A 22,932-nucleotide genomic window follows, 5' to 3' on the forward strand; every position below is an offset into this window, starting at 1 on the left:
TTAGATTACGTCCGTATCATGGTATCAAGTACTGGTGGTCGGTTCTTCCGCCCCGTTGGATACATAATTGATAGCTTTTCTTGATATTGCTCTATAATTACATTTATATCTCTCCCGGCCATTGGTTCCGAGATTTGGTTGATCTTTGTTTTCTTGGGCGCCCTCCTTGAAGTCTTGTTGTTGTACATACATCTCCTGATTTATCCTGTATTTACCTGTTTATTTCATTTTCTGGCGTGAGCTGTCCGCCATGCTACGGTACGAGAAACAGCGGCAGTGCAAGATCCGGTTCTAAGAGATTTTTATGGTCGCGAAGAATCTCGCCAGGCTACACTGCGTCGGTGGGAGAACTATTTAGGTTCATGACATCTAACGCCCGCCCAATCATGGCAGCCCCATGACAATAGGTTGATGTCCGACCCGTTGTCCTTGGCCTATCTCGAGTCGTTGGGTCTAGGCGGAAACGCCGAAAGGGATGATGTTACCTTCTTGACTTAAACGTAATGGTAAATTTTTCTCAAAATCCTTGAATAAATGGGTAACCCCTAGTAATGTTTTTTCTAGCACTTTTAGATGTTGCAATGGTAGAGGTTGTCTCACTTGCAACAGTTTTAATCCTGTTAATACATTTAGGAGCAGTACTTTTAATAATGATTTTATCTTTGGACATACAAATTTTATATTTAATTGTAAAACTAATAATGTTATTTATGTTATTACCTGTTCTACCTGTAAAAAACAATATGTTGGAGAAACAACTCAACCACTTCATAAAAGAGTCAATGGCCACAGAAATTGTGTCAAAGCCAAATCATCCACATTTTTATATGAACATTTTAATATTCCTGGTCACGTCTTCTCAGATGCTTCCATACAGATTGTAGATTATGTTGATTCTGACATGTCCACCGATGTCAAAAATGATTTACTTCTCCTGGAGGATTACTGGATAGAGAAGCTTGGGACAGCATTCCCTCTTGGTCTTAATGACAAGAAGAAAGGAACGGGCAACATCTCCCAAGATCGGGTTATGAATTATTTTAGTGGACAGATTGCTCGATACAAACGTGGCAGAGGGAATGGAAAGAAGAAAGTTCAGCCTAAGAAGTCTCTGGATACCATAGAGTCTGATATTAACAGGCTGAAAGATAACATCTCTTCAGAACATTCCATATACAAAACATTAAAATGTTATAGCTTATCAGATTTAGACACTCTCTACTCTTTGAGTCAAAATAATTCAGGATTGATTTACAACGTATGTTCCTCTTTCTGTTCAACATTTTCCCCCAAATACCATCAGAACAAATCTGAATCCAGTAATAGAGAATTTATAATTGTTCCATTTAATTGCAAATTCATTGATAATCTTAACCTAAAATCTATTTTCTCTGACACTTCAGTCATTGATTTGCTTCCCATTTTGATTCAGTCTTTTACACCATTACAGATTTATTATGAGTATAATGATCCTATAAGTCTTTCTATTTGTAACTATGCTTCATTCTTAAAGAAACTTTCTATTTCTGATATTAAATCTATTTTAGGTAGTCCATGCGATTGTCACTCCTCCCCTTTCAATTATCCTCCTCATGGACATGTAGTTACTGGTAATTTAGATATTGTTGATAATGTTGAACTTAGGGAAGTACTTTCCTACGGTTGTAAATACAGAATTCCCACATTTAAATCTCCAGATGAGATATATATGTCAGTTACCGAAGCTGTCGATAAATTTATAAAATCAAAAAGTAGAAAGTACTGTCAAAAAGAAGTAAAGTTCAGCGATTGGAAGGAAAAAGTGTTATCAATAATTTCCAATCGTATTGAATATTACAAGAAAAACTTTCCTGAAACATTTGAAATAAAAGAAAACACACTGGAAAAAGATGATGTTAAAAGAAGTCTTAAATTGCTGAAAAGTAAATACATTATTTGTAGTATCGACAAAGCTTCTGGTAATTTTTCATTTATTTGTAAAAAGTTTTATGTAAAAACTCTTGTCAATGAAATGGGTTTTGATCCTAATACTCTAGAATGTATAGGTAATGATACATATAAACCCTGTAGCGAAGACGAGACTCATTATGTCAATAAAATATCTGAGAGTCTAAAGGAGAGATTTAATGTACAAGTTGAAGATAAAAACTTGCGACTAGCACGCATCTTCTGGAACCCTAAGCTTCATAAGAACCCTTACAAGGCGAGGTTCATTGCAGGTGCCCGTTTTTGCGTTACGAAACAACTTAACGTCCAAGTTAACTGTTGTCTGAAACTTTTGAGGAAATATTTCAAGAAATACTGCGAGGCAATCTACAACAACAGCGGTATAAACATGTTTTGGAGCATAGATTCCTCAAGTGAATTCCTTGAAGCTATCAAAAATAGTGATGTTTATAATATACAAGTATATGATTTTACTACTCTTTATACCAGATTAGACTTGATTGAAGTAGAGAATATGATTAATGAAGTTGTTGATTTAATATTTTCAGACCGTAATAGATATATTTGTATTTCTAAAAGAGACAGTAATACATGTTTCTTTTCCAATAAAACCTATGATTCTCATGCCTGCTTTAGTCAAGATGACCTAAAAGAGGCTGTTAAATTTATTATTTATAACACTTATGTCGTCTTCGGTGGGATTGTATTCATACAAACCAAGGGTATTCCTATGGGTGGAAATTCAAGTTCCCCTATAGCTGATCTCACTGTTGGCAAAAAGGAATTTAATTATATGAAACGTTTACTTCAGGAAAAGAAAATGGGATTAGCAAAGATATTATCCAATAATAAACGATATGTTGACGATTTATCTATTATTAACTACCTTTACTTTCATAAATTGATTAAAGATATTTATCCTAATTCATTGGAGATGGAGCGAGCTGGTTCCAATAATAAAATCATTAACTACCTTGATTTAAATATTAATATTTCCACAGAAGGACTAGAAATATCAGTGTATAACAAAACTGATGATTTTAATTTTCATGTTGTATCCCTTACATTTCCTCACAGTAACATCCCAACCGAGGTTGGCTACAACGTTTTTTCAAGTCAAGTTCTTAGATATGGTAATGTTTGCACTAGATTGGATATCTTTACCTCCCATCTTCACAAAATATTCAAAATTCTAATTGATAGAGGATATAGCCGTGATAGACTGATTAAAGGCATTAAACGTTGTCTGAGGAAATATGATAACGTTTTCAGGAAGTTCGGTATTCTAGATGACCGTAACATTATTAAAGAACTCCCCTGATATCTTTTGATTTATTGAAACACGGGTACTAACTCTGCTAAACTGAACAAATTCTGAAACTTAGGTGAATAAGTGTACAACGTGCTAAACCGAAGTTCAGACTGACCAGTGAAAATGGGCGAGCGTACCAAGTGTCATTTTAATTAGAAGTTTTAGTCAGTGATTTATTATTGAAGCTTGTAATTACAATATCTAATGCTCCTATAAATACTTTAATTAATTGTTTGTCCCGTTATTCTTTTTCCTTCCTCTTTTCCTTGTCATCCCCTTTAGTTTTAAGATTCTTGCTATAAATGGCTACAGCTAACACTATTAATGCTAAGTACCAAACAACAAGTGGGAGGTGGATCGTTGGTACCATTAAATCGATTTAACACCGCAATTCCAGTCGCAAGCCTGGGACCACTACTAGCATAGTCACAACATCTACAAAGCGGCCATATAGCCTGACTGACAATTTTCTCGACTGACTGACAATGTTTCTTCTTTTTCCCCATTTAGAATACAAAGATTAGTACATTTTAGCTTATGATTAATATTATATTTTTACCTATAGTTTACTTAGACTCAATAAATGAACAGTCATCTCTTGTGACGTATCACATCTAAGGAGCACAATATTCAGAGGGTCTACAGTTAATTGAAATTGGAGCGCGCGCTTAAATAATTTAAGAAAGTTCCACGCAAAAGCGCGCATTTTCCCTGCGCGCCACGTGGTAAATTAGCAAAATTCCTGGTCCGTGAGTTTAAACTGACCTTTCAAGCTGGACTTTCAAGTTAGTGGTGCACACGTTACCTGATATTGCATGACAATTACTGTTCTCAAGAGAACACGTCTCTCATTGATTAGCAGTTTACCGCGTGAATAGCTTGTAGATGGGCTGTCATGGTTTAAAAGTGCTCAGTTGCTAAGCGACGAACTTTATTAAATGAATTAAAGCCTACAGGCTACATGACAACAGTGGCGTAACATTACCATTTAGTCTATTTTTGGCCTTCCCTCGATCTGGAGCATTCTTTATTTTTTCAGCGTCCCCGTGTTTTACGGAATCGGATTTTCTTAGATAGTAGTCGTAAAAAAGAACCACAATTTGACTGAACCGAAATAGAGAAATACAGATAGGTACAATATCAGAAGCTTACAATTACAATACAGCAATTCAGATCAATATAATTTCAGCACAATCTCTATAATTACAAAGTTAGATAACCAGAGTCTCACAGATGGAAGGGAAAGGGGCTGCCGTGGCTACATTACCATAAAAGGTAGTGTTACCATGGTAATAATACTATATATAAAGATATTCTAAACGGTTTTATTCTCAGAACTAAAGGAAAAGCGCTGCCCCTCTCCCAGATCTCAGTACTGGAAATGTACCCTCCTTCCTCCTCTAACGGTAGAATAAGTCGCACTGCAGGAACTTCACCCCGACCCCCACGAAGTGTTATTCCACCTGCTCAGAAATCGTTTCAGCGGCTTCTTCAACTCAGACAGAAAACAAGGTGAGATTTTAGCTGATTTTATTGAATCTCTCTCAGTGTTTTAATATAATGTAACACTTGTTGAACTTTGATAAAACTAGCCTTAAAATAAAATTGTAACCCGATCAATGATCTTTTGTCGACACTAAAAGTCAGCGGTCAGTTTTACTAACTTTTACCCCAGATACGAGACTATGTCTAAAATAGAAAAGGATCAAATCGGAATCCGAGTATTAGCCGGAACAGTCATCAGAGACAACTGACTGCTGGTTGCTAAGTTACCCGCTGGTTACTAAGTAACTGTCTGGTAACTAGGCACTATTACCAGAGATAACAGACTGCTGCGCCGCCTCTCGCGCAAGTTTAAACGGTTTCCTCCGCTCACTTCCCTCCTTGTCCGCCTCCTCAGTGATTCCTAAAGCTATTGGAGTCTTAGCCCGCTGCATTAACCCTTTACACTCCCTCATAGTCTGTTGGAAGGCTCTGAACTTGGTGGTAGCTTCCTCAGTGTCCGTGTAGAACCGCTCGTAAACCATCTGGTAGGCGGCAAAAGCTTGGTATTCTTCTTCTACTTCAGTTATACTGAAACAGATTGAGGTGATGAGGTGATGATACAGCATTGTAACAAGGTATTTTAGCTACACATTCAGAGAGCACTATAACTCTTAATATTATCTGATTATTATTATCATTTTAGAGCGATAGAAGGGGAATGATATTTTGTAGACATTATTACAACTTTTAATATTTTGCAACTGTAAAATATGTACATATTGTTAATATATGTTTATACGTTTTTATATTATATTCAGAAAAGAGAAAATATTGTCCACAGTGATACTCTGCACTATTTTGTTGTCTGTTGTATGTCTCCTTATATGGGCATTACGTGGTCTGTTGTTCCGTTTACAACAACTGCGTGTATTCTTACCAGTCTATTATGTAAGTAATACACGCCACATGTATAATTTTAATAACAGAATGTGTTGTGAATTTAAACAGTCACTTTTCACCGTGGGCCAGGGACCGTGAATGAATGTAAGCTGTGGTTGGATGTAATTATGTCATGTTAATTAACATTGCACTACTATATAGGGGGGGGGGGCCAAGTGGATATTTGTAGATATTTGGATAATGTCATCCACTTTTTTCGTGAATTATCCATTACAATAATCTACAAATATCTACATTTATCTACAAAAAATGTATATCTCAAATATGTGCCCAGAAATTCTACTGAATTTTTGGAGATACATGTATAAATTTGTAGAATTTGTAGAATTTTCGTGAATTATCCATTGACAATAATCTACAAATATCTACATTTATCTACAAAAAATGTAATCTCAAATATGTGCCCAGAAATTCGACTGAATTTTTGGAGATAAATGTATAAATTTGTAGAATGTCATCCACTTTTTTCGTGGATTATCCACTCTACATTAATCTACAAATATCTAAAAATATCCACTTGGCCCCCCCCCCCCCCCCCCCTATATAAGGTAACATCTTGTTATTTAATGTTTCACTAACCTCATATAATTATTTAGAAGCGCTAGAGGGTCCTCTATCTTCATGTTAATACCTTCTGCTTCCTTGGGTAGCTTTACTCTGCAAACACACTACCGTTATTGTGTTACCAAGGTAGTATCACCTTGGTAACTCTACCGATTAAACCATTGTATAACTTCCATATAAGGTATCGTAGCACTACCATATAAGGTAATGTCACATTAGCATATAAGGTAAAGTGAAATGCAAGTTAACTATGCTTGTTAATGCTGTATTGTTGGGGTTGGTTTGGCGCTGATTTTACTTGCTAGTTTTATAATCGATGCTCCCTACTAAACAGTAGAACGTTTTATAATAGCACAAATAATAAATGTTAAACTGTTCCTGTAATACACTTTACAAAAGTAAACTATTATATTGAGCATGTTAAGGTAAAGCTAGCGAATTCAGCGCTACAGATTCCTTCTTTACAGTCTTTTACTTACGGTGGTGAGATTACACTACCATATAAGGTAACCATGGTAACTTACAGTGGTCTTCTCAGCACCCAAACGTCAAGAGAAGTGTTTGACAAGGCCGCCCTGTCTTTAGCAGGCATCAGGTACTTACTGTAACCATGGTAACGCGTTATTTTACAATTATTGACCAATTAGATGGCAGTAACGACTACACGCGATCAGTTTTCTGATGTCAAAAACAAAGTTGCCTCTTCTCCGAATGATACAGACTAGTAAAGTAGTAAGAGCACAATTTAAATAACAATACAAAAATATTCAAATATGTTATAATATTAATATTAATATTATATATATATATATACCAAATATCTACAGTGTTCGGTAAGGTGGCAAATGTTTTGCTACACAATGTACAAAACAAAAATGTTTTAATATTAGATCAATTATAAATCAAGCTGATCTAATAAACCTCCCCCTGTAAATATGAAACCGAAGTTACAAAGTCAATTGTCGTGGCTCTGGTTACATCGTGCAGACTCACCTCTAATATTATCATGATATATCACATAATATCACATAATATTACATACAATAGTGAGTAGTCTAATATTAGATTAAAACCATGCTAAACTGTTAAACAACAAAACGCGTTATTGTCGGCAGCTACCTTGTAATGTATAAAGTTGATCTCGACTCATGTTTGGTAGTTTTGTCTCATCCAAAAGAAATCAATGCCTTCATCGGCATCGTTATTATAACCTAAACAAGAAAGCAATAGAGTGATTTTCATGATCAGGCTGACTCTGACGGGCTAGGATTTATTTACAACGTTTAATACATCAACTTATTATTTGTCAGTTTAGTGCCCTTCCACTAAGAAACGAGTACTGAGATTATACTATAGTCTATAACTGTTTCTCAAAAGTCAGTCACCAACAACGGCTTCTGCAAGGGAACTATAATCGTAACTAAGTACTAAGATACTTACTAAGTATTGCTCGATGGTAAATACTTTAATATCAGTAACGTTAAATATTTATATTAACATTAAGATCGCTTTCTTATGGTAATGAAATATGTGAATATGCGGTAGTAAAGTAAATAATAAATGTGTAGAATATATTATAGAATAGCGTTCGTGTTGTAAAAGCTTTGAGGTAGCAGAAAAAAAAAACAATTAGAGCAAGAAGAGGGGCCATGTAAACAAGTAAAATGAGAGAAAGAGATATTTGTAAAGTGTGATCTGTGGCCACATTCTGCTTGATATTTGCTTATCACACTAAATTAGTCTCCAGCTCGGTCAATCTTTCATTGTGTGAAGTTTGATCACGTGGCTATTCCATTTAGTCACGTGGCTATTCCATTTAGTCACGTGGCTATTCCATTAGTCACGTGCTGTAATGGTACATGATAGTTTTGATAGGATAATAATTCAGTGGGTTTTGTTAAATGTTAAAGTCTCGGCCAATGGAGTGTCCAAGAATGGTCACCAACAGAAAAGATGAAGTAATTTTACACTCGAAACTGAATTAATCAACAAAATACTAAGTTTTCAAGAGAATTTCACGCTCGAGACTGAACTTTTTATCAACAGACATGTTATTCAAGTTTAATTTACACTAGAACTTAAGTAATTACAGCCGAGTTTGCAAGATCTGACTATGATTAAAGTCTGCTACTTAAGATCTTATGTTAAAAAGGGTTGTAGTAAAAGAAATATGCCGCATTAGGAGCCCACCAGATGATAACTGAGCTGCGTCTGGATCTTTCAACAATACCATATAAGGTAATACTAGCATGGCAACACTACCATATAAGGTAATACTAACATAGTAACATGACCATATAAGGTAATGTTGACAGTGCTTGTTAGCTAGGGGCGGTTTGTGCTGATCTATAAAACAACTGCATGATATCTGAGTTAAGAAATATTAACATTTTACAGCAGACTAGACGAGTTTTTAACTTTCTTTGCAGCGCCTTTTGAACCGTTAATCAGACCTGTTAAAATAAGATGCACGCGTTTTGTTTTATTTTGGACAAAACAAAATTACCTTTCTTGTGAAAATTGAGTTTCGCGGCTTAGTGATTGGTTAAGTTGGCAAAATGTAGTCAAGATTGGCTAAAATAATTTCTTGCCTTTAGGCTACTAAAGGTCATGTTACCATGGCAACACTACCATACAAGGAAATGTTACTATGGCAACACTACCATATAAGGTAACAACTTACCCCCTATATTTACTGTTGCCCAGGTCTCCACTACCAGGACTCTTCTGTCGGGATTTTCCTCGCTGATAAACTCCACTTTTCTCCCCTTTTCTCCTCCACATTGTATTACATAGGTCTGTGACTGGACTGTTGTCTTGTCTCTTCTTATTTCTCCTGTAATGGGTATGTTACAATTTACAAATATTATCAGTTACATTAATTGTGTTAAATTATTAATAACGCAATAATTTCAATGGTTAGTCATAAAACTGCAGACATCCCCTATAGTTACCATGATAACATTTCCTAATATGGTAGTGTTGCCATGACAACTCACCTATAGTTCCACACTCGTACTGTTCGTTATTTCCCTCGTCCAACAACACCACCCTGACGTTACTCATGTACTCTATTATTCGCCAATCGTGAACAAACACTCCATCGTGCATGTTCACTATGGTAACGGAGTTGAAGCTAAAGGTGGAACCGTAGTCCATTCTCAACCACTGTGAGGTACCTGGGAGGGTTGTTAACACGTGACCATAGTAACATGACCATATAAGGCAATATGGTACATTCATGAAACGTTGCGTTGTTTGATCAGGTTGTGGTAGTCACGAACACTAAATATTCAAGTGAAATTTATCAAAATTCTCATAAAAAACAACCTTCAAAAAAGAAACTGATAGTTGTTAATTTGTAAAACCTGATCCTGCTTGCTGAGTCTCAGAGTAGGTGCTTAAGTTGCTATCACAACATTTGTCTGCTGGGTGGTTGCCATGTGTGGAGGACTGATCGTAGTTAACCGCTCTCATATCACGTGTGGGCAGCTGGTCTTGTGACGTTCCTGTAACAGTTACTGAGTGTTCGAATACTTCCATATAAGGTTATGTTATCATATAAGGTAATGTTATCATATAAGGCAGTGTTACCATATAAGGTAGTGTTACCATATAAGTTGGTGTTACCATATAATGCAGTGTTATCATAAAAGGCAGTGTTACCATATAAGGTAATGTTATCATATAAGGTAGTGTTACCCTATAAGGTAGTGTTACCATATAAGGTGGTGTTACCATATAAGGCAGTGTTACCATAAAAGGCAGTGTTATCATATAAGGCAGTGTTACCATATAAGGTAATGTTACCTTATAAGGTAATGTTATCATATAAAGTAGTGTTACCCTATAAGGTAGTGTTACCATATAAGGTAGTGTTTCCTACCTGTATGTAAGAGTAGTAGTATCTGCCACATGTCTATTTGTTCTGATCTTTCAACAGTCCTAGCTAGTATAATTTGTTTGTGTCACTGATTTTAATAAGCGAAATGATTAGAAATAGTTGTTAACGCAAAAACGTCCAAATTAAACTGATAGAAAACGATCCAATTCTTGAGACAGATACTTTATTTAAATCTTTAAAACAAAAGAATCTGCCTTATATAAGAAGATGAAAGAATAATGAGAGACAATCAATTTCAACCAGTATATACAGTTAAATCTATTTTATGATAGACATTAATCTACTCGAGTAGTACTCCACAGAGAGTACACACCACAAAGCGTGCCACATCGCATGCCGGCTCCTTCATCAAACTAACACCTCCTTCATCTGCCAGCTAGCTCCTAGAGGATGAAGGAGCTGCTAGGTACTGGTGGTGGATCTTGTCTTTTATCAGATGTTAGCTGAATATTAGTATAGACTAGTTGTGAGCTAAGTTACCATGGTTACCAGTACTGAGGATCTCAGTACTAAACGGTTAGCTAGTAGGCTGTTTTGTTGTGGTAGTATAGACTGGTTTTATGGGTTGTGTAAGGAGAATCGTACTACGAAACCAGTGAGCGAGTACAAAGATCAATGAAAAGAAAATTTGGGACTAGTGAGATTACTAGACTGTTACCATGACAACATTACCTTATATGTTATGCTGTCCCTCCAGTAGGTTTGCGAGGATAACAGTGTTCTCAAACTAAACAGCACCATCAGAGGTAATGAAGGTGCTACAAGGTTCCTCTGCTAAGCGACGCTAAACGGTTTTTAAAGTGATGACTTCTGAAGAGTGGTGCCATCAGGGCTCCTTCTGAACAGCTGGTCAGAAGCAGCCCTGATGGCACCAGTGGATTGACGTAAAAAGCCCAGGGGAGGATAGCATGAATACGCTTTGTCTGCGCTTAGGGTGTGGCATTACTATGAAAGATGCCACATAATGATTCACTGTGCACATATGGTAAGCACTATGCGCTATGCACTAGTGCTTGATTTGTAGATGGCACAGGGGTCGACCGAGGGACCATTTTTGACCGAGGCCGAGGACCCGGTCGACTCCTGAGATGGTATGAGGTACGAAATGAACAGGTGGGTTATTGCGGTAACCATCTTGAGGACTGGACCGTGATCACTGTAGTAATTCCTATTATCTTTACTTGAATTTCACATATCGAGAAGTTTACAATTTACGTATTCCAGCCAATCGCAGTCAGACTTGTTGACGATATAAGCGGGAAATAAATATCTTTTTTCATTGTAAGTTAAAGATTTATATTCTATAAACTCCACTACCATACGCTGGTATAAAAAGATGTAATCTGAAACATTGATGATGAATTCCACTGTTATCCTGTTGCGGCACCTGAATTTACTCTGATGGGAAATAGTAACCATAGTAACCTTGGTAACTGTAGTAACTACACTACTATTTACTCTGATGGGAAATAGTAACCATAGTAACCTTGGTAACTGTAGTAACTACACTACTATTTACTCTGATGGGAAATAGTAACCATAGTAACCTTGGCAACTGTAGTAACTACACTACTATTTACTCTGATGGGAAATAGTAACCATAGTAACCTTGGTAACTGTAGTAACTACACTACTATTTACTCTGATGGGAAAAAGTAACCATAGTAACCTTGGTAACTGTAGTAACTACACTACTATTTACTCTGATGGGAAAAAGTAACCATAGTAACCTTGGTAACTGTAGTAACTACACTACTATTTACTCTGATGGGAAATAGTAACCATAGTAACCTTGGCAACTGTAGTAACTACACTACTATTTACTCTGATGGGAAATCAATTAAGGACAAATTTCCGCAGTAAATCACATGGTATACTATACCTGCTAAAAGTAATAAAATGTACCATAAAAAGTGATTAAGGACGAATGTGAGTAGAAAAGGGCACTAATATTACGGTTGTACTTCAAGAAAACAACAATTTCAAGAAAACAACAATTTTATTTAGTATCAATTAAAGCAGACAAAAATATATTTCATATATATATAACTAGCACGAACTTTAGATCAGATATCCTAGGGGACTTGGAGTAGCAAATAAACTTCTTCACAGCAAACAACTGTAGTACTAGTAACCATAGTAACCTTGGTTAAACTGTAGTAACTACACTACTAACTGTAGTAACGTGGCACAGTAACGCTCCCATAACTTATACTGTAGTGTTATTGAACAGCTCAACAATAAACTAACTTACCGAAATTTATTTGAACGGACATTAACTGGACGCTGGAATAAAGTCTGTCTGTTTACGCTCCGTCCAAGTCAAAGTCCGTTGAACATTTTCCCCAAATGTATTCCAATTCTAACTTGTTGTCCAGGATATGAAATTGGCTACTTTTTAATTTCGGCCTACTCGATTTCTATTAAATCGGACTAGATTATATCAACATACTTTTGATGGTTTGAATGCCTTTGAGCGTTCATTTTAATATCCTATTAAAATTCTGTCCGTTCACGCAATGTCCGGTCAAATAACGTCCAATAAGGTATCAATATTGTACATGTAAAATAAAGTATCGTTAAAGAAGTGGTGTAGTGGTGAAGAAGACGGCTTCGCCACAATTATTAAGTTTCAACTTAACAGAAACATGTGAGATCGTAATCCGAGTAGTACTGTAATAACCAGGCCATGGTGACTATAGTAACCATGGTGACTGTAGTAACCATGGTTACTAGTCCAACCATCGAGTGAAGTTTCTGTGGAAACAGTGGTCATAGCTCACAGAGCTACAGATAATAATAATAGGTCCGTGTTGTTTGTTTGTGTAAAAGTTGTCAAGTTATTATGTGTGTTGTTTTAAATGTTATTTTCTATGTAGTGACAGCTAGATGTGTTTACAGACGAACAAAACAGTGCAGTCTTGCAACCTTACCATGGTTACTGTAGTAACCTTGGTAACTGCAGCCTTGCAACACTCCCATGGTTACTGTAGTAACCATGGTAACTGCAGCCTTGTAACATTACAATGGTAACTGTAGTAACCATGGTAACTGCAGTCTTGCAACACTCTCATGGTAACTGTAGTAACCATGGTAACTGCAGCCTTGTAACATTACCATGGTAACTGTAGTAACCATGGTAACTGCAGTCTTGCAACATTACCATGGTAACTGTAGTAACCATGGTAACTGCAGCCTTGCAACCTTACCATGGTTACTGTAGTAACCTTGGTAACTGCAGTCTTGCAACACTCCCATGGTTACTGTAGTAACCATGGTAACTGCAGCCTTGTAACACCCCCATGGTAACTGTAGTAACCATGGTAACTGCAGTCTTGTAACACTCCCATGGTAACTGTAGTAACCATGGTAACTGCAGTCTTGCAATACTCCAATGGTAACTGTAGTAACCATGGTAACTGCAGTCTTGCAACACTCCCATGGTAACTGTAGTAACCATGGTAACTGCAGTCTTGCAATACTCCCATGGTAACTGTAGTAACCATGGTAACTGCAGTCTTGTAACACTCCCATGGTAACTGTAGTAACCATGGTAACTGCAGTCTTGCAATACTCCCATGGTAACTGTAGTAACCATGGTAACTGCAGCCTTGCAACACTCCCATGGTAACTGTAGTAACCTTGGTAACTGCAGTCTTGCAATACTCCCATGGTAACTGTAGTAACCATGGTAACTGCAGTCTTGCAACACTCCCGTTTACTAAGCGGGGCTTTTACACTCATTAAGCTGGATTACAAATTTTTTGTTTATCCACCGATTTAGTTTCGTTTGTATAATGTAGTGATTTCTATACGGCTGAATTTGATGAAAAGTTTTGAGTTTTTCTAATTTCCTATTATAATTTTCATAATAACTGGTCACATAAAGAGGTTTAGTTTGATTTTAACTGTTTTTTAAAGCCAAAATAATAAAAACAGTCATAAGTTATAGAAACTGAGAAAGTATCACTTAAAGTAAATAATTTAGACTTTTTAAGGTCACGTGTACTCGTGGTGTAAATAGTACTATAATATATGTTTGCTACTGTATTATCAGCATTGGACATATTTTAATTAAAATTTTACAAATCTGCTGTTTTATTGAATTCTTAGATTTTATTTTCATAGGCGACAAACCTTATATTTCGGCTTTCTAAATTGGCAAAAGAATCACTAGACATTTATTTACTAGAACGCTTATTAATTTTATAACTGGTCAACTGATAAAGTGAGCTCTGTGCTTACAATTTATATTCACAAGTTATCAGTGTTTTAATTTACTTAATTATCTTTATATCGCACGGACTGACGGACTGATAACTCGCTTGAGTTAAGTAGTAGTAAACAGTAAAGTTTGATGCTATAATCCCATTCAAAATATGATTAATTATGGAAATTATAAACTTGATCGTATCAAACATAATTCAACCGAGAAGGACCTTTAAAACTGAAGACCACTATCATGACTTCGTTCATCTGCATCGATGACAAAAACTTTGAAACTCTTGATGTACGAAAGGAAATTATAAAATTAGTGTTTCTAGACTTCTTAAATAGGTTTCAAATACTAATAATTTAAAAACGAACCATTATAATATAATGTCCATTTTCTTGGTGGATTCCAAAATAACCATATGTAAAAACCGATTACGCTATCGAACAGCAAATATTTTACAAATTAACGGACGGATCGTTACTTTTCAGTTTTAATACATCAAAAATTTTCCAACTGAGACTAAACAAATATTTCCGCCGCAATAAACTTTATTAGATTGCCAATGTCTTGAGTCTTAATATTATCATATACCTTAGGCAATAGGCATTGTATGTTTTTAATGACGAAGCGTTGTACTGATGCTAGCATTTATTTATTTACTTACATATTTTATGTTATAACTGTGCTAGAAGTTTTATTTAGCCCAGTCCTCTAATGAATGTATTTAATATCTAGCTAAGAGTGAAGACCCCCAAAGAAATGGCGATGAGTTTCAAAGTGAAGCCTATACTGGCGATGATGTTGGTGTTTATATGTTGTTGTTTGAATGTGGTGCTGTTAGAAAAGATGGTGAAAGAGTCTCCTAACTGCACTGTTTTCGTCACTTTCTCAAGTAAGTCAAACACAAGTAAATGTTTTATCATGAATGAAATTAAGACAAATATCTCAGATTCTACTAATTATGTATATTGTATGTGCGGATTGCGGAAATATTCTGCCAAGCTGGAAATAGTCTAATAATTACATGTGTTATTACTGTTTTTATAAAATGCTAAAAAATTAGCAATATTCCAAATATTACAGGTTACATATTCATAGTGCTGCAGGGAATTATCTTGAACCCGGAATTTCTGTTTAACAACCAGATCCCTGCTCGAAACTACCTTATCATCACTATTCTCTTCTTCTCAACAAACCTCTGCAACAACGTAGCTCTCAGTTTCCAGGTACAGAAATTTCAATTTATTTTCATTTCATATTCATTTTCACTATTCTCAAATTTCACTGTCTCCAGTTCGAAATTTGTATTTTCATCCCACTTTCTCCTCACTTAAATATTGGTATTTCAGGTGGACATGCCCACAGTGGTGATAATAAGGTCCGGGTCCCTAGTGGCTAACATGATAGTTTCTATTATAGCATTCCGCAGACACTACACCCTCTCCAAATACCTGAGCGTTGCCACGGTAACACTGGGAGTTCTAATCTCCACCACCACCACCGCCAAACTCAAGTCCTCAGGTGAGAGTGGTGACATTAACACTTGGTTCATTGGTCTCCTTATGTTGGGGTACGGTCTCTTTGGATCTGCCACAACCGGCGTGTTCCAGGAGAAACTGTTTGCAAAGTTTGGGAAACATCCTAAAGAAGCTCTGTTTTACAGCAACTTATTGGGCATTGTCGGGTTTGTGCCCAACTACGGGAATATCCTCAACACCATCACGGAGTTCAACAACTCTCCTGATCTCGCAGGAATCCCGAGTCTGTGGGTCTATTGTCTGCTGAATGTGGGAATGCAGAATATTTGCGTGAGAAGTGTTTACTACCTTCTCTCCGAGTGGACCTCTTTATCGGTTACTCTGGTTACCACACTCCGCAAGTTTCTCAGTCTACTTCTTTCCATAGTTTTATTTAATAACACGTTCACTACAGAACACTGGATCTCGACTGTTCTGGTTTTCAGTGGCTCTGCTCTTTTCTCCGGTCTTATTTCTCTACCGGGGGAGGCGGCTTTAGAGCGGGTGCTAAGAGGCACATTTAGAGTAAGGGAACAGCGTCCTTTACCACTCTGATGTGGAATGGTTTAGTTTTGCGATCTTAGAGCAACAAGATTTAAATAAATGACAGTACCTGAGAGTTTATTAAAATTAAACTTAAAGTACTAATTTTGTCTTGTTTTACGTTTTATTTCCGTTGGGGGAAGAGGGTTGCAGAAGTGTTATTTCAGGGATCGTTCACTGTGAAGTGGGTTTGATTAAGCTAGTGTAATTTAACACAAAAGCCATGTGTAAAGCTGATTAAAACTTGGACGCCGAAGCCGCCTTAAGGGGGAAGTTTAAGTTGACCAAAAAGTGATGACGTAATAATATGTGAACGACCTCTTATCTACAATCAAAATTGATATCATAATAAGTTTGAAAAAGATTAGGATTTTTGTTGACGTCAGCAAAGCTTTGCCCGATGGCCATGGCCTGGCCCTTCCAGTTCCATCTTCCCAACTTTGTCATTTGTTGAATTTCGACTCAACGTAGCTGTAATTTGTTTGAATTAAAATGTTTGGAACTAAATTTCTTCTGGAATTTATTGTTGTTTTTAAAAAGCTTTAAATCCTATTTCTAGGCTTATTATGATTATAATGAATCACATGTGCTATTTCATGTTTTATTTTAATCCAGACGTATAATATATTATATTATGACTTTTTTTGTTTTACTATTTCATATTTACAAATATTTTAAGTTTATTTAACGAACATATTCGTAAAATGCATTTATGACACGGATATTCAATTTTAAGTGTATTTCAGCCGATATTGGTTTTTAAATCCTTATCTTGTGTATTAGTACCTAAAGTAGTATTAAAACCTACTTTAAAGATATAATAGATGTAATTAAATTATGTCATTTTGATTTTTGCTTTAAAATTACGAGAATTGCATTGTTTGTTGATTTGACATTAATTTAGAATTTATTACACTTGAGAAAATATTTTATTTATTGGGAATATTATACAGTATGTAGAAACGCACTATATTTATGGCCAGTTATATCTTCATTTATACGTGGCTGGACAGTTGGTGGCAACTAATTCTGGTCACTTCTTGATCGTTATTCATGCACTGCGTTCATGATTATGATAAAATTGAAATTGAATGTGTATTTTTATTATCTTTTAATTTAGAATTCACCCAAAAGTAAAGACTGAAACAATAAATATGAAAATTTCGTATGTCTTACAACTCAGCTTCAGTCGGTTTGTCATGACAAGAAATGTTTGATACATTTTAGAAAGTTCCTTTTTTTAGGATAACCATTCTATTCGATTTTCGCAGTTAAAGAATATTACTGTTATTGAAAAGATTAATTTTTAAGTAGCTATATAGCATCTACTTAACTTATATCATGTATATTGTCATCGACAAAATACGATATTTTTGAACTATCTTTTCATCTTAATTTTCAACCAACCTTTCCACTATCAATATATCGAATTCAATGAAGACACATGTGTATATTCTGGAATATGTTAATATAATATATTCTGGAATATATTTAATTCTTTAAGAAACGCCCGTATTTTCGAAACATTAATAAAATAAAGGAACATATTTTGAGCTCCTGTTTTAATCCCATTCTCACATTGTTGAAAAAATAAAAACACAGATTGCAGAACTCATCCAATTTTATAATTATATTTGTTTAGTGTGAACTGATAAACGCTGTACTGAGCTTAGATTAGTGTAGTTTAATTTAATTTTTATTAAGTTCAATTCAGGAGTGAGTTTTAAAGATTGGCTAAGTTAAAGTACAGTATTTCCCCCTCTATAATTAACGGATGCTTATTTTCGCTGCTTCAAATTTAAAGGGACGAAAATTGTGTCCAAAAAACGCTTTGTAGTTATAGTTGTGCAATGTGCAGGCGGCGTAAAGAGGGGGAATACCGTAATCCAATTAATGATGGCTTTATGTATCCGAATTTGTGATGGACGAGACTGCTGCTTGGATAAAATCAAGTTTGGTTTGTTTTATTAGCCTGTCATGACGTTCCGACGTAAAGAGAATCGGATGGCCGCCTACAAGATATAGATCTCGAGTTACCGACAGGGTATCTAGGCTGCACTCTGTCCCAAGCAACATTCTGAACGAAGTCTCGGGTGTTAGAATTACGAGTGTACTGCTGGTCGTGGAATCTATAAGTATTCGGGCAGTACCGGACTTGCTTGATGGATTTAGGCCGTTCTAGCCGGACGCTCTCTTTGAGCCGTACATCCGGTTCTCGAGCCCTGTAGTCGTTCAGGTAAACTGATTTATAGATGTTGTTTTGCGTCCGAGTTGCTGGTGTGGCTCTCGGCCTAGCAGTCACATTCTCGACAACTACCTCACTTTCTTCATCGGGCTCGTCCGTGGAGAACATGTTCGTACTGTTAGTCGGTACATGTATACCATCTCGATGCCCTGAGGGCTGGTTGGTTACAGTCATATCTTCCTGAAGGAAGGAAACTGATTTCCTGGGTATATTCTTATCGTGAGAGGTCCGGTGTTTTGATTTAGCATAGTGTAAATAGTTTGGTCGGTTATTAGATGCCTGAGGTGAAGACGGAGGGTCGCTTACAAACTTTTGACCGACGATTGCGCTGCTAGATGCTTTGAATTTGGGTGAACTGGGTGGGGCCGATGCTCCATTTGAATGATCAGGCGAATCGGACCTTTGCATTTTAGCCATAACCTCACACACGCTGATTCTTTGCTTCAAGTTCATATCCTTCTCTTTTGAACTCTGGTTCGAGCGAGAGTGCTGATTTTCGCGAACCTGAGAATTCCTTGGCTTCCACTTTCGATTTTCACCCTGGTACAACCATTTCTGATTTACTGTCATTTTCTTGGCCTTAATGAAATTTTCGTGATTTATTTCTTTCTGGTTTCCCGTATCATTCTCATTCTCATTATTTTCTTTTTTGATTTTAATTTGATCTTTGACGCAACCGGGATCATCAGCTGATGTCTGCCGTTTACTGAGAGAAGAATGTGCAGATTTTGGTCGATTAACCGTTGACAGGTGTTTTCCGAATGGCTTGTGGTTCAGTTCCCGTTTTCCAATTCCAACTGCGGATTTTACCCGTCGGTTACATCTTTGAGGAGGCTCAGGTAAACAGAAACCTTCCCTGTCCAAAGTTTGATCTGTTATCATCCGGTTTTGCGATGTATTGTTTCCCCTAATCGTGAGATCCACCGGCGAGGGCGTCATGCCTGAATAAGAATAAATTTATCAACATTGCCGAAGCATGAGTGCAGTTAAATATGCTGTCGATATAACTTCAAATATAACGATTGATATTACTATTACGTGTTATTAGCATTAATAATCTTAAGGCGTAAGAATGAAATCAAAAGTCAAAATTCCGCCAACTCAAACTGATTTCGAAATCAGAAATGGAACCAATTCCGAATTAAACGACTCCTCGGTCTTTGTAAATATTATTCTAGGTTAATGACTTGCAACATGGTATGGTTCTGTCATTTTACATTTAGGATCGAACTTAGTTACTATTACTATTAAGAATTAAAAGCATGGCGATGCGATCTACCAACGATATTACGATAATAATTACACTACTAGTGTTAAAGATTAAGAAGCACGATACACAAGTAATAATATACAGTATAGTCAAACTTGAGCTAGTTGATCAATTAGGTAGGCAAGAAATAGTCACTGATTTATCGAGCGAAACCAAATATTGACATATCAGATATCTATATTGTGCTAAAAACATATTCAGTTTTAAGTTTAGGTATAATTCGATATTGGAGTTCAACAGCTGGAACAAAATTGGCAAAATTACAACACAATGACGCAGCAAAAATAACTGCCTCCGCAAAGTTATTTATCTTCACTTTAAGATTTGAAATAGAATCGGAAAAAGCTGCGCGCGCTGCGCGCATGATTCGTAACACTAACACCAAAACAAGTGTTCGAGTTTATTGTTTATGTACGTATGACGTAATATATAAACATTTATCAGTCCAATTATCGTTACTACTACTAGGTACTAGCTTAAAAGATATTTTTAAGTTGCCTAAATTCAAATAAATGCATTTCGTTCATTGAAGGCAAAAGTAAAACGTAAAATTAAATAAAAGTAAAACAGTTCCATGAAATCTGCATAGTATTAGTTATTTGTTATTGGTTATGAATTTTGATCATTGATCATGCAAGACTTTAAATGTAAATTGAATTGTTGCTTATTAACAATTTGTTGATTCTATTATTGGATTATTGATATTCAAATAGGTAAACTTGAACAATGATTACAAGTAGTATTTCAACAATGTGCAATGGAAAAGATTGCATGATATAATTGACTCGAAACCCAAACAGAAGACTATAAGAATTCACCAAAGAATAATTGTACTAAATCATGATCAATAATGTAGACAGTGTACTTGTATTTGTAGCTGTAGTACAAATTTACAAATGCAGCGTAAACATAAACCTAAATACGTGCAGCTAAGATCATAAATTACGTTAAGAGTTACGGTAATGAGTATGAAGGCGTTTCAAGTGTCTTCAGCAATTCCCGGAATTCTCATCTCTTATTTCAAACTGAAATAAACAGAGTACTGTAAGTATAATCTCGAAGTATTACATTTTCACGTTCCTAATTCCTATCCTTGATCCTTGATTTAACACTTAACAGCAAAAATTCCAACATAACACTAACTGTCCCGGGTCCCCCTCACTCTTTGTTTTATAAGTTTCAGGGTATATAAATGGCATTGGTATTGTCAATTAAATACTTTATTAATATTAGTGATCAACTGAGTTGTGCATGAATAATTAGATTCGTCTTTTCATACATAATAATAATATATATTGTCACATAACATTTTTGTAAGAACTTGAGTATATCTGAAAAATGCGCTAAATGTTACCTCAACTTTGAGTCCAACTCGGCGCGCGTCTTAGTAGGTTATAAAACTCAAGCCATCGCACATCGATCCATTATCGAACAATGCACCTAAGGCTAACCTCGAACATAGGTTAACATTATTATATAACAATGTTTGCTTTAAAACCGAGTAGCTAAGCTCCTAGGGACTACGGGTGGAAGACGAAAAATTGAAATTCCAACAGCATCTTGTTCCCTTCATTGTGCTGATTCCGGGAAGCATTCTGTTTACGCTCTCATCATTCTGTAGAATGAGATATCGTTCATTTGAAATTGGGTAATTATAGGCCTGTCAAGGATTGCAGCCCAATTAAGTGCTGATCAATTGCAGCTCCTTGTGCCATATAACTATTAGGGGATAACTTGTTCAGTGTCATCGAAAACGTAGGGTTGCAAGGTTTTCCCTTCGATTTTCATCCATAAAAAATCCTTTTATTTTCGATTCTCCGGGCCAGCTGTCTGCTGGGTTTCAGAAGGTGGTACCAGATGCTGCTATAATTGAGCGCTCAGCTAATTGGGTCCAATTTCACACGAAACACTATATTATTCCATATAAGGCCTGATCAAGTAACTTGAGCTCTGGTAACGTCACAAAATATCCTAGTCGGCATACGACACGTTACGATTGTGATCATGGATCACGTGCTCGATGATTTACGAATCAAGGTCACGTGATAGGACCGACTGTCACGTGACCTCAGTTATCCCTTATATGGCACAAGGAGCTGCAATTGATCAGCTCTTAATTGGGCTGTAATCCTTGACAGGCCTATAATTACCCAATTTTAAATGAACGATATCTCATTCTACAGAATGATGAGAGCGTAAACTGAATGCTTCCCGGAATCAGCACAATGAAGGGAACAAGATGCTGTTGGAATTTCAATTATTCATCTTCCACCCGTATAGTAGTCCCTACTAAGCTCCTCTCTTGACACACGCTTTCTTAAGCATGCTCCCGAAAAGCTTTGGTTATGGTAACGACTACAGACTAGGATTATTTGACAGCAAGTCTAGTAGGACTAGGAACAATAACATCCTCCGATCCCTCATATTCAGCTGGTATTTTTTATGTTGAAAATGATAACATCCACTCTGATTTGTGATTAAAGAGTGACATATCTGATCGAACGTTATTTGACCGGGCATTGCGTGAACGGTAATAATTTTGATCAACGGATATTGAAATTTAAAATCATTATGAACGCTCGAAGTTAACGGGTGATACTCGTAAAATATTTGTTCCATATAACTCGGCGCGCGTACTGGTAGGTTGTAAACCTACAAGCTCGAAGGCATTCATTTAATGTTTAAGGTATTTAATTTAAGTTTAACTACTATTATATTCTACTTGTGAAACAAGCGCGTCACGCAGTACGCGTACGTATACACATGGCTATTGGCTATGTAAAGTATTATTATACTTCGCCGCGCTGGACTTTATTTGAACGGACAACAAGCGCGTCACGCAGTACGCATATACAATATACAATATACACATGGCTATGTGAAAATAAGTACCAACTATGAACTAACAATTTATTGGTTGACGATGTCAACCCATCGAGATCGTTGCTCTGCGAAGCAGAGCAACGATC

The 22,932-nt window shown here is 36.2% G+C and overlaps 5 protein-coding genes across 5 annotated transcripts in view; 2 read left to right on the plus strand and 3 right to left on the minus strand.

The window, feature by feature from the left end:
• Nucleotides 1-5,597, plus strand: part of LOC134818228 (uncharacterized) — a 27,760-nt gene extending 22,163 nt beyond the window's left edge. Inside the window, exons 8-9 of the mRNA XM_063827701.1 lie at nt 4,595-4,771; nt 4,935-5,597. Of these exons, the coding sequence (XP_063683771.1) occupies nt 4,595-4,771; nt 4,935-5,013 (256 nt within the window). The 3' untranslated portion in view covers nt 5,014-5,597. The remainder of the gene's footprint in view (nt 1-4,594; nt 4,772-4,934) is intronic.
• The window catches only part of LOC134818229 (UDP-xylose and UDP-N-acetylglucosamine transporter-like), an 81,359-nt gene extending 61,885 nt beyond the window's left edge, over nt 1-19,474 (plus strand). Inside the window, exons 2-4 of the mRNA XM_063827702.1 lie at nt 15,124-15,280; nt 15,472-15,614; nt 15,738-19,474. Coding sequence (XP_063683772.1) covers nt 15,148-15,280; nt 15,472-15,614; nt 15,738-16,460 — 999 coding nt within the window. The 5' untranslated portion in view covers nt 15,124-15,147 and the 3' untranslated portion in view covers nt 16,461-19,474. The remainder of the gene's footprint in view (nt 1-15,123; nt 15,281-15,471; nt 15,615-15,737) is intronic.
• Nucleotides 1-22,932, minus strand: part of LOC134818224 (mRNA (2'-O-methyladenosine-N(6)-)-methyltransferase-like) — a 99,572-nt gene that overhangs the window by 56,364 nt on the left and 20,276 nt on the right. The gene's annotated exons all lie outside the window — the stretch shown is intronic.
• LOC134818230 (uncharacterized) lies at nt 5,062-6,889 on the minus strand. The gene is made up of 3 exons (XM_063827703.1): nt 6,793-6,889; nt 6,284-6,361; nt 5,062-5,332 (listed from the first exon to the last, which is right to left on the minus strand). The coding sequence occupies exons 1-3, from the start codon at nt 6,858-6,860 to the stop codon at nt 5,062-5,064; spliced, it is 417 nt and encodes a 138-aa protein (XP_063683773.1). The 5' UTR covers nt 6,861-6,889.
• LOC134818226 (uncharacterized) overlaps nt 18,334-22,932 on the minus strand; it is an 83,835-nt gene continuing 79,236 nt past the window's right edge. Inside the window, exon 2 of the mRNA XM_063827699.1 lies at nt 18,334-19,634. Coding sequence (XP_063683769.1) covers nt 18,424-19,632 — 1,209 coding nt within the window. The 5' untranslated portion in view covers nt 19,633-19,634 and the 3' untranslated portion in view covers nt 18,334-18,423. The remainder of the gene's footprint in view (nt 19,635-22,932) is intronic.

This window comes from Bolinopsis microptera, chromosome 7 (assembly GCF_026151205.1).
Source record: "Bolinopsis microptera isolate Bmic1 chromosome 7, MBARI_Bmic_1.0, whole genome shotgun sequence".
NCBI classification, from domain to species: Eukaryota; Metazoa; Ctenophora; class Tentaculata; order Lobata; family Bolinopsidae; genus Bolinopsis; species Bolinopsis microptera.

Bases quoted from the DNA above. Each gene is read 5' to 3' on its own strand.
- LOC134818230 (XM_063827703.1), bottom strand. From the start codon at position 6,860: ATGCCTGCTAAAGACAGGGCGGCCTTGTCAAACACTTCTCTTGACGTT. The intron at 6,362-6,792 runs GTAAGTTACCAT...GTGTGTTTGCAG, and splicing joins TGGGTGCTGAGAAGACCACT to AGTAAAGCTACCCAAGGAAG. The intron at 5,333-6,283 runs GTTAGTGAAACA...AATCTGTTTCAG, and splicing joins CTTCTAAATAATTATATGAG to TATAACTGAAGTAGAAGAAG.